A 15661-nucleotide genomic window follows, 5' to 3' on the forward strand; every position below is an offset into this window, starting at 1 on the left:
GGTTTCCTTTGGAAATTGAACACAATTGTTGAATGATGCCATGTACAAAGAAAACAACTTAGAGACAGGGGGAGGATCTGCATGTTTCCATAACAAAGCAATACATTTATTGCCAGAGATGGATCATTTAATAAACCACACCTTATTTCTCTTAGAAAGAGGAATTTCAAATATGTCGCCTGAGCTCCTTTAGGTGAACATAGGATCTTAAACAAATCTCCGAAATGAACCAATATTTCTGCAATTGATTCATTTTTTATTGTGGAATCTTTCTTATGGAAAAAAGGTTCCCTGTAAACGCTGTACTTTAAAATCTTAGGGCGGTTATTTTACAAAGTGTTAAGATAGCCTGGTTTGTCCAGTGAATAAAAGATGTGCATTAGAGAGGACACCAAGCGAAGTAATATTTAGAAAAGCCTGAGGTTGCTGTGCATGGAAATGGTCTGCAAAGGCTAAAATCTCAAAGACCCCCCCCCCAACACACACACACACACACACACACACACACACACACACACACACACACACACACACACACCTGAAACACCTCAATTGGGTTCCTTTGTTTACTATCGATATAGGCTAAGGGGCGGGACATCTCCAAGCGGTTGACCAATCACAACAGAGCAGACTGGGCTCTGGTTTCAGACAGAGAGTGAAACATTGCTGAACATTAAAGCATGTAAACTTGTCACAGAACAGACACAACAATGATAATATTTCCTTTTTAAGAATTAAATGGGAGGAGTATAAGGGGGCGGAGTGTCCTCTCTTTAAAGTACGTAAGACATATGCCCTGTCAATGTTTACAGAACTTAATAGTCATAAGATCGAAAGCTCAACATAACTTCTTTGTTTGTTTTTAAGGAACGCCCAATGTCTTGATGTAATAATATCCTCAAAACCAAAAAACATCAAAAATTGCCCCAAAAATATTGTGTAAGTTACTCTTCGCAGAGTCGTTCAGGAAGAGGAGTAACACCTGCACGCTCAGTGTTCAGGCTGTCAGGGTCCTCCAGAGTGACCGCTGCATCCTCCATCCTGCTATCTCCCTCCAAAGATGTCTGAACTCACCAATATGCAGCTGGACATGGGAGGGGGTTGTACAATTTTGGCATGTTTATTGTACATCTTGTCAGTGTTGTTACCAGCAACAGATGTCTCGTATACACCACCACTATTTTCCTCAAACATGCTAAAAATGTTGACATGAATATTGAGGGAATTTCCTCAAAAATCTGCAAACACTGATATTGGTATTTGAGCGGCTAGGATAAGGAGAGGATAATCGGTGAGGTCTCCGCTGTTCTGTTTAAGCCCCTCAATGGTATAGAGTTTCACTCTTTCAGTTTGGAAGTCTATAAACCCCGCTTGCCCAAGGTGTAAGCAGCCATTATCACCCCATGAAAAATACGTCAGGAAAAACAAATAGCTGTAATGATTATTTCCACGAAAATGTCAAACCACAGTTCAAGTGTGGCACGAATTCTTGTAGATTTATCATAGTTTGATCAACATGGTTGCCATGTGTTTCAATGTAGTTGCATTTCCTTGCTAGTGTTGCTTTCATTAGCCGTCTTTCCTCCCCCTCAGGTCCCGCTGTTCTTTGCTGTGGGTGTGTAGGCGTTTTGGTTGAAGGCCATTTACAGCAGCGGCAAGTAGCGGAAATATTTGTTTATACAAGAGGTAAAGTGGTTCCACTTTCATTGCTGTTGTAAACATTTTAGGCATTTTTTGGGTTTCTCCAGGCGAAAAAAACACCAATAAATTAGGAAAGGAACTATGTAAATACAACATGTTGGGAAATACCTCCCAATCGTTCTCCATGGTCTTGTTACTCGAGAGAAAGTGTTGACAGTCACAAGTTAGATTTCATTACATCCAAATGTCTGAGGGCGTACCCCTTTGATGCAAGGGGCATGTACCCCTGTTTTATCTGATTTAAAATGAAATTGCTTAAAATACAAACTGTTGAAGTCATCTCTCCCCCACAGCTGTAGTAAATACAGTAAGTCCCAGTCAAACTAAAACATGTGCTCCGCTTGGCCAAATAAAATCCAAAGGGGAAAAGATTTTTTTTTTTTACTCGCAAAAATACAACAGTCACCCAAGAACATCCGTCAGCCAAATCTTTCCATGTGACCTGCCCCGGATCGACTCTGAACTCAGATAACTCAAGTTGACTTCTGTGTTACCTCAACATGCCTGCAGCCGTGCTATAAACTCCTAAAAAGAGTCGGTGTGGCGTTTTGGAGCTGTGCAGGAAGTTGTGTTGCCTTTTCTTGGATTCATGTCTCCTGGAGAAAACAAAAACAATGTCTTCATTCAAAAATTACTCAGGGGGAGCCTTTCCTGCTTAATATAGATGATATCAGATGAAATATGGCAATTATAACATATTATATTTAAGATAACTCACCACCAAAGGGAAATACTGTGCCCAGGTTTTGGGTGGCACGGAATGTAAACCTCTCCTCCAACATAAAGCAGTGTTACTTCAGTAGACCTTCAGTATATACAGTATTTCATATTACATCAAAGTGAGAGCTGGCATCTGCAGGCCTGGCATATACCTAAGACAAATATTGTTCTTGAACCCCCACATGAAAGATGAATTCCCAAACAATACTGTATATTCTGTGTATATATATGAGCTATTGCTGCCATGACGTGGGAACCTTCTGACTCATTTGATGTGTTTAGTGTTTTGACTTCAATTTGTGCTAAATCTTGCTCAAATATTTAAACACTGTTGTATATTATAAAACGTATTGAAGGGTTGTCATGCACTGTTAGCTTTTCTGACTAAACCACATCCCTTTAATCTGCCCTCTCCACTTTCTCCCTCTTAGTGATATCCAAGTGTTCATTTCAATAACTACAGTAACAACTCTTTCTTTCTAGCAAGTAAAATCCCAGATGTCAATACTTATATTATGGCCAAGTTCCATGTAAGTATTCCAGTAAGCCATGTGAAATACCTTGGCCACGGATCAGACAAATGTGAAAGGAATGAAGCTACAATTATTGACACCTATTACACCTGTGCTTAACCTGCTATGACATGTCTTAGGGATTTTCTTTAGGAAAGAAAATAACAAATCATGGTCTTAATGCAAGAGGTATTCAATTGTGTCGTTGTTAGATCCTAATCTACTAATATAACCAATAGGGAAAATAAATTATACAATACATCTGTTTTGTATGACTAAATGTCAGCATAGAATAATAAATCTTGACAGACTTAATTGATCATTTCCTCGTCCAATCAAAGTGTGATTTCATACCTTTAAATGCGCCGTATAGGTGTGGCTAAAACTAGGGCATCCCCTTCCTGGGCAAGAAAAATAGAAAACAAAAATGAACAGAAATTAAGGCAGAAAATTAGACAGTTTCCATTAAGATAAAGGCCACTGTGGTTATGATTCAAATGCAATGCTGTGATGCACAAACTCAATTCAAGTGACATTCTGCATGGCTAGGTGCACTGAACTATTTAAAATAATGTATATTATCAATCTCACTTTGGATGTACTTACCCCTTAAGATGAAGCTTTCCTGTTAAAAGTGTAATGTTCCTGTAAGAGTTCACAAAGTTCTCTCAGTTGACTCAAAATTGTTATGTGCTGGAACTAAAAACAAGTTCACATCCACCAAGGAAAAGTGCACTTTTTTTTTCTTTTACAATTTTTTGGGGGATGACCTTAACAAACACATTTCCTGAAAGATATCTTGTAAATATCTCCAAAGCTCAGTGTGTACTAAGAATAATAATTTCACTGATTGGATAAAGTTGGCGTTATTTGATATTTTCTTATTCTCAACAAATCCCAAACAAATCACTTTCCCTCAGTTTCTGAAAACCCTTTCTGTGGAAACTAAGCACATTTGTATTTAATCAAAAACGTTTCAAAAGTTGGATCGTAAATATAGTTTTAGTAATTTCCCACAACAGCTAGTCCAGTTTATTTTTAGCACCATGTTCTCATATAGCAGTAAATATTGCACTTGTTGGGGATTATTTTCAGCTGCGGATTAAAACACATTTGAAATGAGTGGCTGTCACAGTCGTGTCCCTGATGATTTGTCCTGCCTGCCAGAGGGATCAAACTGTCTGGTCACAGCTCTGTTGTATGAGCTTATGTCATCACTGCTGTTCATCACGGGGCTGCTGAGCTGCTGTATAATAGATGATTTCCAGGGGATAACCTCACTGACTGAAGCAGCAATCATCAAGAAACCTTCAGATCTTATAATGTCAAAGGTGTTGTTGTTTATTTAGTGTAATCTGACCTGTCCCCACAGGAATCCCCTTTGTATACTAGTTTATTACATTATAAATAGCATCCCGCATATTAAGAATTGTATTATTTTATTTATGTATTCATTCATTTTAAATACAATCTGAGTACAGGATATTTTTGTCACCCAAAGGTTGATAGTCTGGTAGACATGATGAACATCCATATCTCTGAAATTATGTTTATTCAGCAGTCAATATAGAATGTTAGATAAAACATTTTTGGCACAGTTGCTTAATGATAATAAGCTGTCCCGTTTCTGTGTGGTAATCTAAATAAATATGCAAAACCATAATTTACTTCCCAAATAAATACAATAATAACTACAATATGAGATGCACCGCATCCGCGCCCACTCTGCACCTCCTCAGGAAAAACAAAACAAAAACATAATTTATTGTACTTCAGGCAAACAGTTGCAATGGGTTCAAAACCAAATAAAGATTATCGAAGGTGAAAAAGATGCTTCATAAGTACTGACAATAGCTTATTTTACCCTAAAGTTCTACCAGGCATTACGACAAGGAGGCATTTGATTGGGCCAATAGAAGGCTGCACTGTGGGCTTCATAGGAACTTAAAGGGTTTAATGGATGGGTGCAAACACATTTCCAGATCCTGATTCTACATCATAGTTTTCTGTCAGCCAGAAAAAAACATGCCACTCTGATCACTAAAACCATTGTTCTTGTTTCACACCTGGGCCTCAGTTCAGCTGAAAGCGTAAACGTTCATAAATTACACCCAGAGACGATATTAAAAAGGTTAAATCACCTGGAACTGGAGACATGAGATGTTAACAAATCTAAGTTTGAGAATACATCTTGTGTGTTGAATTGACTTGGTGTGATTTGGCAATTCTTTGAGGAAAATAATTCCAGAGAATTATGGGTAATTACAATAATGGGCTATTTAAAGTATAAAAAAGGACTTAAACATGAGTGTAATGAGTTATTCAATGGAGAGCAGATGGGATCTTTTTTCACCAAAGTGAGTGTGTTTTAAACCAGGCCTTCATTGATAATCTACACAACATCAACATACACAATCATTAAATGTGGGTGTCAAACTACAGAAAATGATTTGCTTTACTCCTCAAATTCCTTATCAACAACACTTGTTTTTTCCTTGTATAATAACACTGCAATCGGTGAGATCATTGCCTGCAAGCAGGGAAACAGGGCACAAAGTCATTACCACCGATAAGAAGTCAACACTCCTTAAGGAAGATATGCTTTATGCAGACAGCTGATCACTAAACACCACTTGAGGTCAATGGTCCAAACTTTTGTTCATGGATTTGAAATGAATTCTTGAGCTTTTTTTGTGCTTTAAAGGTTTAACGTCTGCATTATAGGATTTGCTCTTACTAAACTGAATGCCCATTAATATGGAGTGTATGACCCACAGCTTATCTATCGCATGTGATAGCCAACTAGTAAAATGTAAGATCACAAACATACAACATTGCTACATCGTTGTTGTACCACAGTTTACAGTGTTACTAGACGGATAGAAAATATAATAAAAACGTTTTTTGGTATGAACAGTCATTTTCTGTCTCTTTACATGGAATCCACATAATCACAGCACTTGCTGTCCATGTGGTTTGGATCCAATTTGGTTTGACGGACGTCAAAAGGTTCCCTGTCAGAAAAAGGCCGCCATGGAGCAGCCATAAACACATTCCCTTCCTTTCCTTTTTTCCTTGAGATTTTATTCCATAGTTTGTCTTTTAACAGCAGTCATGTTCAACTCTCCCAACAGTGTCTGAGAGCAGCATGAAGAGGTCAATTTTCTCCGGGTCATACACACCCACAGTTCTTCGCCGACACATTTCGTACTGTATGATAGTGGCTCTTGTTGTCCAGGAAGGAAAAGTCTTTTTCAAAAGCGATGGGCCGACAGCAGGGCCCGTTGCTGACCTTGTCCTTGCGGCCTTTCTTTTTGAAGCCCGTCCGCATCATGTGCTCCATGGTAAGGTCATAGTTCTGCCGCTGGGCCAGGCATTTCCCGCTGCAGTAGCGCAGCAGCAGCGTCTCGTCGCTGTCAAAGCCGAGACCCAGTTCGCTCACAGTCAGCTCCAGCTCCCTCAAAGAGCAGGGCTTAGGCCTCCGCGCTCTTTTAGTCCTTCGGGCCTGGTTGTCACCCAGGAGCCGGCTCTTCCTCCTCTTCCTGTCTAGCAAAGCGCCGACCACATGCTGAAGCTCGCCCCCTGTGAAGCTCTGGAACATTGCGGAAACTAGCAGAGAGGAGGTAAATAACACGTTAGTTAAAGGGAATGCGGGATTATCTCATTTCTGACTAACAATAATCAGATAAAGCTGACAAAGATAACATACAGTAGTTGGCAGGATACAAATGTTCAAACAAAATAAAACATGTCTATCTGACATCATGACAGTTACCAATGAGTCTTATCGTTATATGCATCTCTGGATACTTTCCTGGGAAAGCAAAGGTGTGTGATATAAATGAGATACATCAAAAACACGACCTGTAAACAATATAGTGAAGTGTTGAATCTCCTGTCTGAAACCAAACTGCCCTTTAACACGACACCTTATCTCAGACAGACAGGGAAGGAACACAATAACAGTTTTTCTTACACTCTGAGAGGATGGAGTTCATCTCGTCTGCAGAGCGGGGTCTCCGAAGAGGCCCACCCATCTGCCGGGACATCACTGCCGATTCTGCTGATGATGAGGAGGGTGATAGCGGTGAGGTCTTGAAAGTTGATTGTGAGAATGAGGACAGTCTTGATGAGGATGGAGACGTGTGCGGATATTTCGACTTAGGTCTGAACTCTCCGATAGTGGCCATGTTTTTAACCAAGACGATGGACAGGGCTGCGCCACAGAGCACGAAGGCAAAAGTAGCACCTTTCCATAACTTCATCTTAGAACGTGAAGGAGCATTGAAACTCTGTTGAGAAAAGCAAAAAAGGACAAACGTCAAACACGTTCAAACAGTCACACTTTCAATCTCAACAATGCAAAAATTGTTAGCTTCTGTGCCATCATACTTCTTTGACCTCCCCAATAAATCTATTTCTCTCAGCAGGGCTTTTATTTTACCGTCAGTTTACTTTTTCTGATTCTGCTGTCAGCTCATTTTCACTCTAAGTGGGTTCATGATAAGGAGCTTGACATCTCCTGCTGACACACGAGAATGCAGTGTGTGTTTAATCGCGGCTGCCTGAAGAGCAAAAAACATAAATGGAATTTTTTTTATTTGAACTGAAGGCAAGCTGGATTAGTTTCGCAACCCCTTGCCCTTTAAAACCTCTAGGAAGTGTGTGTATTATTTGAAAAATACCTGATGTGAATGAGAATAAAGCTCCCTCTCTTCATTTCTGCAGAAAAACACTTTTTTTTGCAGAGGTAAATGTTCCTGAAGGAGGGGAAACCATTCCTTCCCTCACAGGAGCCACACCTATTTACAATGCTATGTATGATGAGGTCTCAACATGTGTGTTTGCACCTCCCTTTATCTTATACGCTCCTGCCTATCAGTAGACACTGCATCGCAGCAACCTTAAAAACTCACTTTGCAGGATTTATCCCGTATGTTTCCTCTCTTCTTAATGTCATGCCGCAGGTATTTGAGAAGTTTTACAACCTTACTTCTTTGTATTTTTCATATCATGTCACCAGTGAGCAATACATTTCCCCAGAGCCGGAAACGGTATACTGGCAGTGTCTAACAGCAAATCCAGACCGGCCTCACAAAGTGTTTTGCCAGATTGGATTCTGTAATGTACATATACAGGCTTCTGCAGTGTTTACAATGGGAAACAATGGCATATATCTTTGTCTAGTTTAGTATAGAAACAAAACTCTGAAACAAATAACTTCTGGAAGTTGCAGCATGTGGGATTTTCCTCTAGATCACATTAATGTTTACGAAAAATAAAGGAACGTTTTGTTTTCATGCAGTGAAGTAAGTTAAACAATGAAGAAATATATGCAAATTGCAATAGTTCTCCACAGCGTCTGACTGTTTTAGACACCGCAGAATGAAAATATAAAGAGTCTGAGTTGCAGTGGTATAAACAGAGTATAAACAGGTATAACCAGTCCTATCAGTCATAGCTTGAATCATCACTCATAATTCCATATGTGCTTGACGTGGTAATCAGCCTCTGCACAATGAAGAGGTGGAATGGTAATCATTTGAAAGTCAAACATTTCAGCTAGCAGCCTCATATGACACACAGTCTGTAAATGAAATGTGGGGCTGCGGCTGCTGCAGGAGGTTGCTCAGTGCTCGGCTTCATGTCTGATGTTAGTTTCTCACTGTGGAATTTAATCACCCGACATGATAGATAGAAGCCTCTGTGGAAAGTCTCAGACATTTTGCTTCTGTTGGTTCAACACCAACTCCTAACACCAGAAACCCTGCTGCTCCGGCGCTTAACGTGATACATTTACACTTCAAAATGAGTTTGCTATGATAAAGTGCAAAGGATGAGGTCATTGTTTTCTTGTGCCAATAATAGGTCAGTTTGGAACAGTTACTCATCCTTGGAGTTATCAGTTTCACACGGCCATAGAGTATTAATGGCTGTGGCCTGTTAGCTTTGTGGCTCATCTTAATAAAATGATTAGCTCGTAAAGGACAGAAGAGATGTCTCATTCGCTGACACTGGAGGAAGCCTGATCATCAAACACCTATCTCATGTCCCTGAAGACACTTTGATTGTCATAATTACAGCACTCAGAAACCAATTAGTCCCATCTGCAGTCAATTGGCACCAATAAAAGTGTCAAAGAGCATTTTGTAGCTTGTTCAGATGTTCACGGATGATTAATCAGTACCGATATTTAATATCTACCGTTGGCACCCCGCTGTCGTGGACATAAATATACAGATATTGATAGCGGGAAAGGGGCACCAGTGTTTTCTTTGGAGAGCAACGGAAAGACATGAATGAGTAGCCCACTTCCTGAGGACAAATGCTGCTAGTTTCCAGAAAACAGAGAAGAGCAACAGCGCAGAGGATATAGTGGAACCCCAGAGGACTCTCCAGCAGAAGGAAAAGCCATCCTCGAGCTGAGACATAAAAGTGCACAGATGAGTCGCAAAGACAACTAGAACAGCTCACACACACACACACACACACACACACACACACACACACACACACACACACACACACACACACACACACACACACACACACACACACACACACACACACACACACACACACACACACACACACACACACACACACACAGGAGCATGCATGGGCATATCTATACTCATGCTTTGTGAGCATCAGTATAGATATGCCCATGCATGCTCCTGTGTTATACAACAAAAAAGCCAGTTCAATGTGTGAGGCCCAAAACAAACACAGATATCACATATTCACAGGGAGAACTACAAACGTTTGCATGCGTGAAGATTCTTTTTAGGAGTTTGTGTTTCTAGCGAGCTTAGGAGTGAATACGAGGTATGTATGAAATGTACACCTAATGTTTGCTGTCAAACATGAGTCACCTGAAGTGCTACCAGCAGAGTGAAAACAGTGTCAGATGATCATTAAGGCAACCATGAAAGTGAAATGCCTTGCCAATAATTCATCTGTCGGTCTGTCAAAGCCATTACTGAGGCATTACGTGTTCTCCGACGGATACATTTGTCATTTGGAGTCCCATCCTCAACCCTCAACTGAGCTTTTGTTGTGACTCAAAGATCTCATTATTTCAAATGATACAATAAAATTGATGTTTTCCAGTAATAATTGGGTCAGTGGCGATGGCGCTGCTAAGCTGGCGGTAATGTAATTACAGCAGCATGGCACTTGTTTCCTCCCCTCTCACCCCAATGCTAGAAGGAGACACTCAACAGAATGCCACTATGGAGGATGAACTGAAGATCTGTCAAAATGGAGATAAGGGGCGTCTGTGGTCAACACTTATGAATGAGGCGGTCAGACAGGGGGTGCCTTCTTGTCAGCTAGCTTGGATCTAGAGCAGTGTGACAGCCAGAGAAGATCACAGCAGAGAAATGGATGAAGAGTGTCTTTGTGCCAAGAGAAAAGCAGATACTAACTTTTATGTCTGACCACCAGAATTTGCTCCTATACATTCCCTAAATACAGCCTGTTCTGTCTCACTCACTCACTCTCCCTCTCTGTGACCACAGTCTATGGCTGTGACTCACACATACCATAAACACACACAGGCAGCACTTGCGTGGTTTCACTTCCCAAATCAAATGTCACAGGCTTGTGTAGGAAACGAGACAAAGTCTAACCTTCCATTGTCGTCCAGACACCCACTTCACTTCCAGGGCGCACTCACACTCCCAGCAGCACCATCACATAACACTAGATAATCCAGTTTACATAACTCTGCTGCTTCTTGATATCTAGAAATGTCCACAGGTCTAACCCTGGTGTGTTGGCCAATGCTCAACCTGAGGCCTCTGCCTACAGAACATTATTACCACGCTGTGTGACAGCTCAGCTCCACCCATGTGACCGGCTGTGTCTGCACTACTTTGAACACACCCCAAAATACCTGTACTAAAAAGATAAAAGAGGAGCATAGCGAACAGCGGGAAGGCACCTACTGTGCTGTTCCAGGGAAACAACGTGCTTTAGAGAGTCCTGGGGAGGCCTTGTCTTGTATTTTCCCTCTTAAGTGAGCATCAGGAGGCCTGGGGACAGCTAGAGAGTGCTTGTGGAGGTAATAGGGACATATTCCAAAGATCAGGGCGGGATTAGCACTAATGCCTGCCGGCTTTATCTGCAGTCACGTGGGTTAACACCTGGCTGCAGTGTTGGTGGCGGACCATTGGCCTTACTGTATGTGTGTGTGTGTGTGTGTGTTTTAATCCATCAGACACCTCTATCTCAGGGGTTAGGCCAGCATGCACTGCCTACTGAAAGAGCACCAGCAGGCACTTCTTCTTCTTCTACTTCCAAAACCTGCATTCAATCAGAATAATGAAGAGGAAAAGTGAGGAGTTTGGTAAGTTGAATCCGTCGTGTTGGCACCACAGTGGGCCAAAAGGCTATAAAATAAAGTGGATGTTCTGAGCCAGGATTGGCTGTGCTAAATCCAGCCTCGGTTCTAATGCAACTGAAAAAGGCTTAGGTTTGACTGCGCTGTAATTTTGCTGGGCAACAGCTATGGTTGGCTTGCGTTCTGTCACTCAGTAACCAAAAGGATAATTAAAACAAGGCTGTCCCTTGTTAGTGCAAAAACTGCTGTTCATTATTAGGACAAAAAAAAGGGGAAACCTGGTGTGCGTGATTCAAGAAATAAACGTGATTATTTCAACACGCATTCTGTGAAATACTAAACAGGTGTCCTGCATCCTTTTGATCAACTGGTGGAGGTGAGTGGTTTAAAATATTTTATGGTTAGCAACCACATCACAAAGCTTTATATGGATTAATTCAGTAATCTAACAGCCTAGCACGAAGTCTCACAACTCAAAGCTGTGAGGGCGGCGTTAATGAGGCGCGAGAGATGGACACTTATAGGTGCACATTTGACCTCAGTCCCGATTTGTACACCCTATTCCTGGAAGAGATGAGTCAAGGTATAGACCTGCATTTAAATAGCTTTCTAACAGACAAAGAGGTTACATGAGGCTGGGCAGGAAAACCTCACCTTGCCTCATCATTTTTCAGTGAGCTGGTAGTAAGATTGATGATTGTTCTGGGCTACTTTCTAAAGAAGAGTCCATAAGCTGCTATTCTGGCTGCTAATCTGTCTATGCCAGATCCTCTTTTAACACAACAGCGTCTCCTCTAAACCCATGTTAAACATGTTGATGTTGCACTTACAAAAGGCTGACTGCACTCTGGCACACACTGAATGCTACTTTAAAATATGACCAACGCGAGCAAGCACAAGCAAGTACCAACATCTGAAATATGATGACATTTTACGTGTTTTATAAGCTTGTGCACTCTTCACAGAGCTATCATACTAATTATTTGGATAGACGATGTACATTTTCGTAAATATCTGAAAAAGAAATGCAGAGGATCGGTGCAGGACTTTAGCTTTCTCTTCAGTTTCTTCCAGTTATGACAAGCTCTGCCAGGTTATGACAGTCCAAAGGCTCAATTGACTTCAGGCTTAACCTCTATCCGGCCTCTTGGGGCTCCGCTGGATACAGTATAATCTCTAAGTATGATATGGGCTTAGTGAGAAGGGGATCATCACTTCAGTAAAATACCCAAAGTGAGTATGATCAAGTTAACCTCTAACCTTCATTATATTTTTAGATGACAAATTCAGCAATTTGATCCTGCTCTGCTTAATTATTTAAACTATTAAAGGCGCAGCTCTGCCAAAAATGTCGATCTCCAAAATGATCAAGGCAGAAAATAACAATTATCTGAAATCAATTTTTCATAAGCTTTCGAAGTAGGGCTCCTCTTTTTGAGAAAGGAAAGCCAGAGAGTCTATAAAGAAGCAATTATGCGTGATAATGAGGTAAACCACCATGCTGGAGGAGTGACAGAAGAAAATATTGTTCTCTGACAAAAACAAACTTGTCTGTGTGGTAAGAGGTTGTTCAAATTCTGCAAGAAAGCGAGGAGAATCATTTATTTTATTTGTTACTTTTCCCACATGCCTCTTTGTAATCAATGGTAAATGCTCTGCAAACATTTCGTGACAGGCAGCTCCGCTTTATTGACAAGTGTTTCCAGTGAAGGCCCGCTTGTTGATACAGATAATCCAACGTGTGTTTTCTGCCACTCAAGCGCCTGGTGAGGCATCTCTGTCAGCAGCACCTAACGCCTTCCCCATAAGCTGCCGGCTTAAACCAACAAAAGAAGATGTGGTGTCCTTACCGTTCGGCCGGCTAATCCAGACTTAGCTGCGTGGCGTCGTCTTCAGCTGACCTCCACAGGCAAGTGTTGGCTGGGTAAGTCCATCATCATCACAGGCGAGGAGCGAGGGAAGCACTCCTGCTTGTTCTCCAGAAAATCATCACAGCTCTCTGCGCCTGCTAGTTGGGGAGGTGTCCGGGCTTGATTCAGGTCCAGATTGTATTATTCTTTTATCATATTTGCATTTTCTTAGAAACCTTTAAGGTTGCAAAGATCAAGATTAACATTCCTCTGAATGTAATCATGTGCCTCATGGCACTCAGGATGATTCACAAAAAAGGAGAGTTGGTTTCTTTAGAGGAGTCTCCGACTTGGCATCTGGTTCACTTCAGAGAACTTGTTACCATGTTTCTTCAAGATGATCTTCTGATCCTCCTTTATGCACAAACCTGAAATAAGACAGAGCAACACAAAGTCATGTCATGAAGAGATTTTACAGATGCCGTAACTTCTTTCCCATCTGTTGTGAAACTCCAACCACTCTCCCGACACTGATCATTTGTATACCTAAGCAAAACCAAAGATAATGCGTATCTCCTTACCCCTATTCCTGCAGCAGGTCTTCGCTTCAGCTCCAGGGAGGGAAACTCTGTGGGTGGAGAAGATGGGTTAGGGTGAGGAGGGAGAGCGTGGTTACCGTAAGTGGAGCAGAGAGCTTCTCTGAGTCCTCTGCCTCCTGCTTCCCCCCCTCAACTGTTGCTCCTCCTCCTCCATAGTTGTGCTTGTGGGCCGAGTCGGATTACTCCTGACATGATAATCTCCCTGGCTCTAGCTCCAGGAGCACTAAAGGATGCTTTGGCCTGAGCAAGGGCTTACATTTACCTTCTGCCGCAAGAGAGTCTGCCATCTTAAGTGGGAGATTGGTAATAGCCTCAATTGAGATCAGAAGGGTCTGCAGAAGCAAGTGTTTTCCAATCTTTTAGGGGGAATTAAGAAAGTGCACAATTGGTTTAAATTCTGCTAAGACAACACTAACGCCAGTTAAATGGAATTATCACAGTGGAGGTATTTCATGATAATTCAATCTACAGTTGGCTTGAGATAAAACCCAGGGTGTTGTTGTTGAAAATCTCAGGTTCACGCCACCTCCAATACGAAACCGTGTTTTAGCCTTTGAGCCTCGTGCGGCAAATGAGGAGCAGATGGTTGTGCTTTCAAAGGTATCAGGCACTCCAGACTGCAATCTATATAAACACCCCATCCAGGGGGGAAATGCGTCAGGTGTGTGGGGTCAGTCATATGTAAACAAAGTCCAACCATTTTTTTCAGACAAGTGATGCCGTTCATGAGGCAAGGAGATGATCAGGGAGATACATGAAGTCTCAAATATGCTGTTTGCTAGCATAAAACAGTCAATAAATCTCCTGTACAATGTTGATTTAACTAAAATGGGTGGTTTCAGAATTGTGTCCACAGCCAAAGATATTGAAATAAAGCAGCGATCTCTCCTCTAGAGTCAAAACAGGAAACGTATTATTTGCTAACAAACATCTCATTCTCACGCTATGAGTCATACTGATATCCTCGGGCCAAATTATACACAAATCACGCTATGCAAAGATCCTCTAAAGGGGACGAGATGTGGCCAAGAGCTAACTCTCAGACTTTAAATTCCTTCAGTGTGGTCTCAGAATCAAAGGGCAAAACCAAAAAGTTATTTATCTGAGCTTTGTCTCATACCAACATGTGTGTATTGATGGATCATTTCGAAGGTTGTTAAATCAAGTGTACATTGCATTTAAAGTTTGAGGCGAAGCCAACCCAAACTTTCCACTTAGCCCTTTCAGCACCCGACAATCAAAAGATAGTTGTGAGTGTTTTAGTCAGCAGGTGCAAAATCATTCCGATCCCCTCTCAAAAAATGACAACATGACAATTATGTCGCTGAACTTGTTTGAAATTCATCACTATTATTGGCTGAAGGAGCCCACATAAAAGCATAATGACTCGCACTTAGCAGGGGATATCGTGCTTGTGTAGCCTTGAACAGGAACTATCAGCACAGAAACATTTCCTGACATGGGGCAGGAACATTTCTTCTCTATACATATTGTTCACAGATGTGTAAAGTTTTCTTAGAACAGCCCTCGGTACAATGAAAGTCCAACAGCTGTTAATTTCTAAATCGAGTCAGAGACAATAAGAGGGATACACTTGATCTGTATACAATGCAATGTCTCACTCAACAGCTTAGATTACATTAGTCACGAAGACAGTCTGACGTTCAGTATAAACAAAAAGAAAAAATACAGCAGAGTATGTTTCCAATTTGAATGTGATATAATCCATACACATTGGATTGAATCTTTTCCACTGGGTGTGGATGAGTGAAGAAACACATTTTGTTTAGGTTTGGGCACGATTTTAAGGAAGCCCTCAATCAGTAACACTATAAACACACCATTCCAGTCGAGGTGTCATTAGAAAGGCTGGAAATAAGGCTCAAATGTTGCTACTCTGCTCGTCTTGCGCAAGATGTGGTTTGATGATTG

General features: G+C 41.3%; 1 protein-coding gene across 1 annotated transcript; it reads right to left on the minus strand.

Moving 5' to 3' along the window:
* Window positions 1-4355: 4355 nt before the first annotated feature.
* LOC134865634 (neurturin) lies at window positions 4356-14190 on the minus strand. Its single transcript, XM_063885293.1, has 4 exons — window positions 13712-14190; window positions 13131-13558; window positions 6910-7225; window positions 4356-6542 (listed from the first exon to the last, which is right to left on the minus strand). Exons 3-4 carry the CDS (start codon window positions 7196-7198, stop codon window positions 6106-6108), a joined length of 726 nt encoding a protein of 241 aa, XP_063741363.1. The 5' UTR covers window positions 7199-7225; window positions 13131-13558; window positions 13712-14190; the 3' UTR covers window positions 4356-6105.
* Window positions 14191-15661: the final 1471 nt, after the last annotated feature.

Source organism: Eleginops maclovinus, chromosome 6, assembly GCF_036324505.1.
Source record: "Eleginops maclovinus isolate JMC-PN-2008 ecotype Puerto Natales chromosome 6, JC_Emac_rtc_rv5, whole genome shotgun sequence".
NCBI classification, from domain to species: domain Eukaryota; kingdom Metazoa; phylum Chordata; class Actinopteri; order Perciformes; family Eleginopidae; genus Eleginops; species Eleginops maclovinus.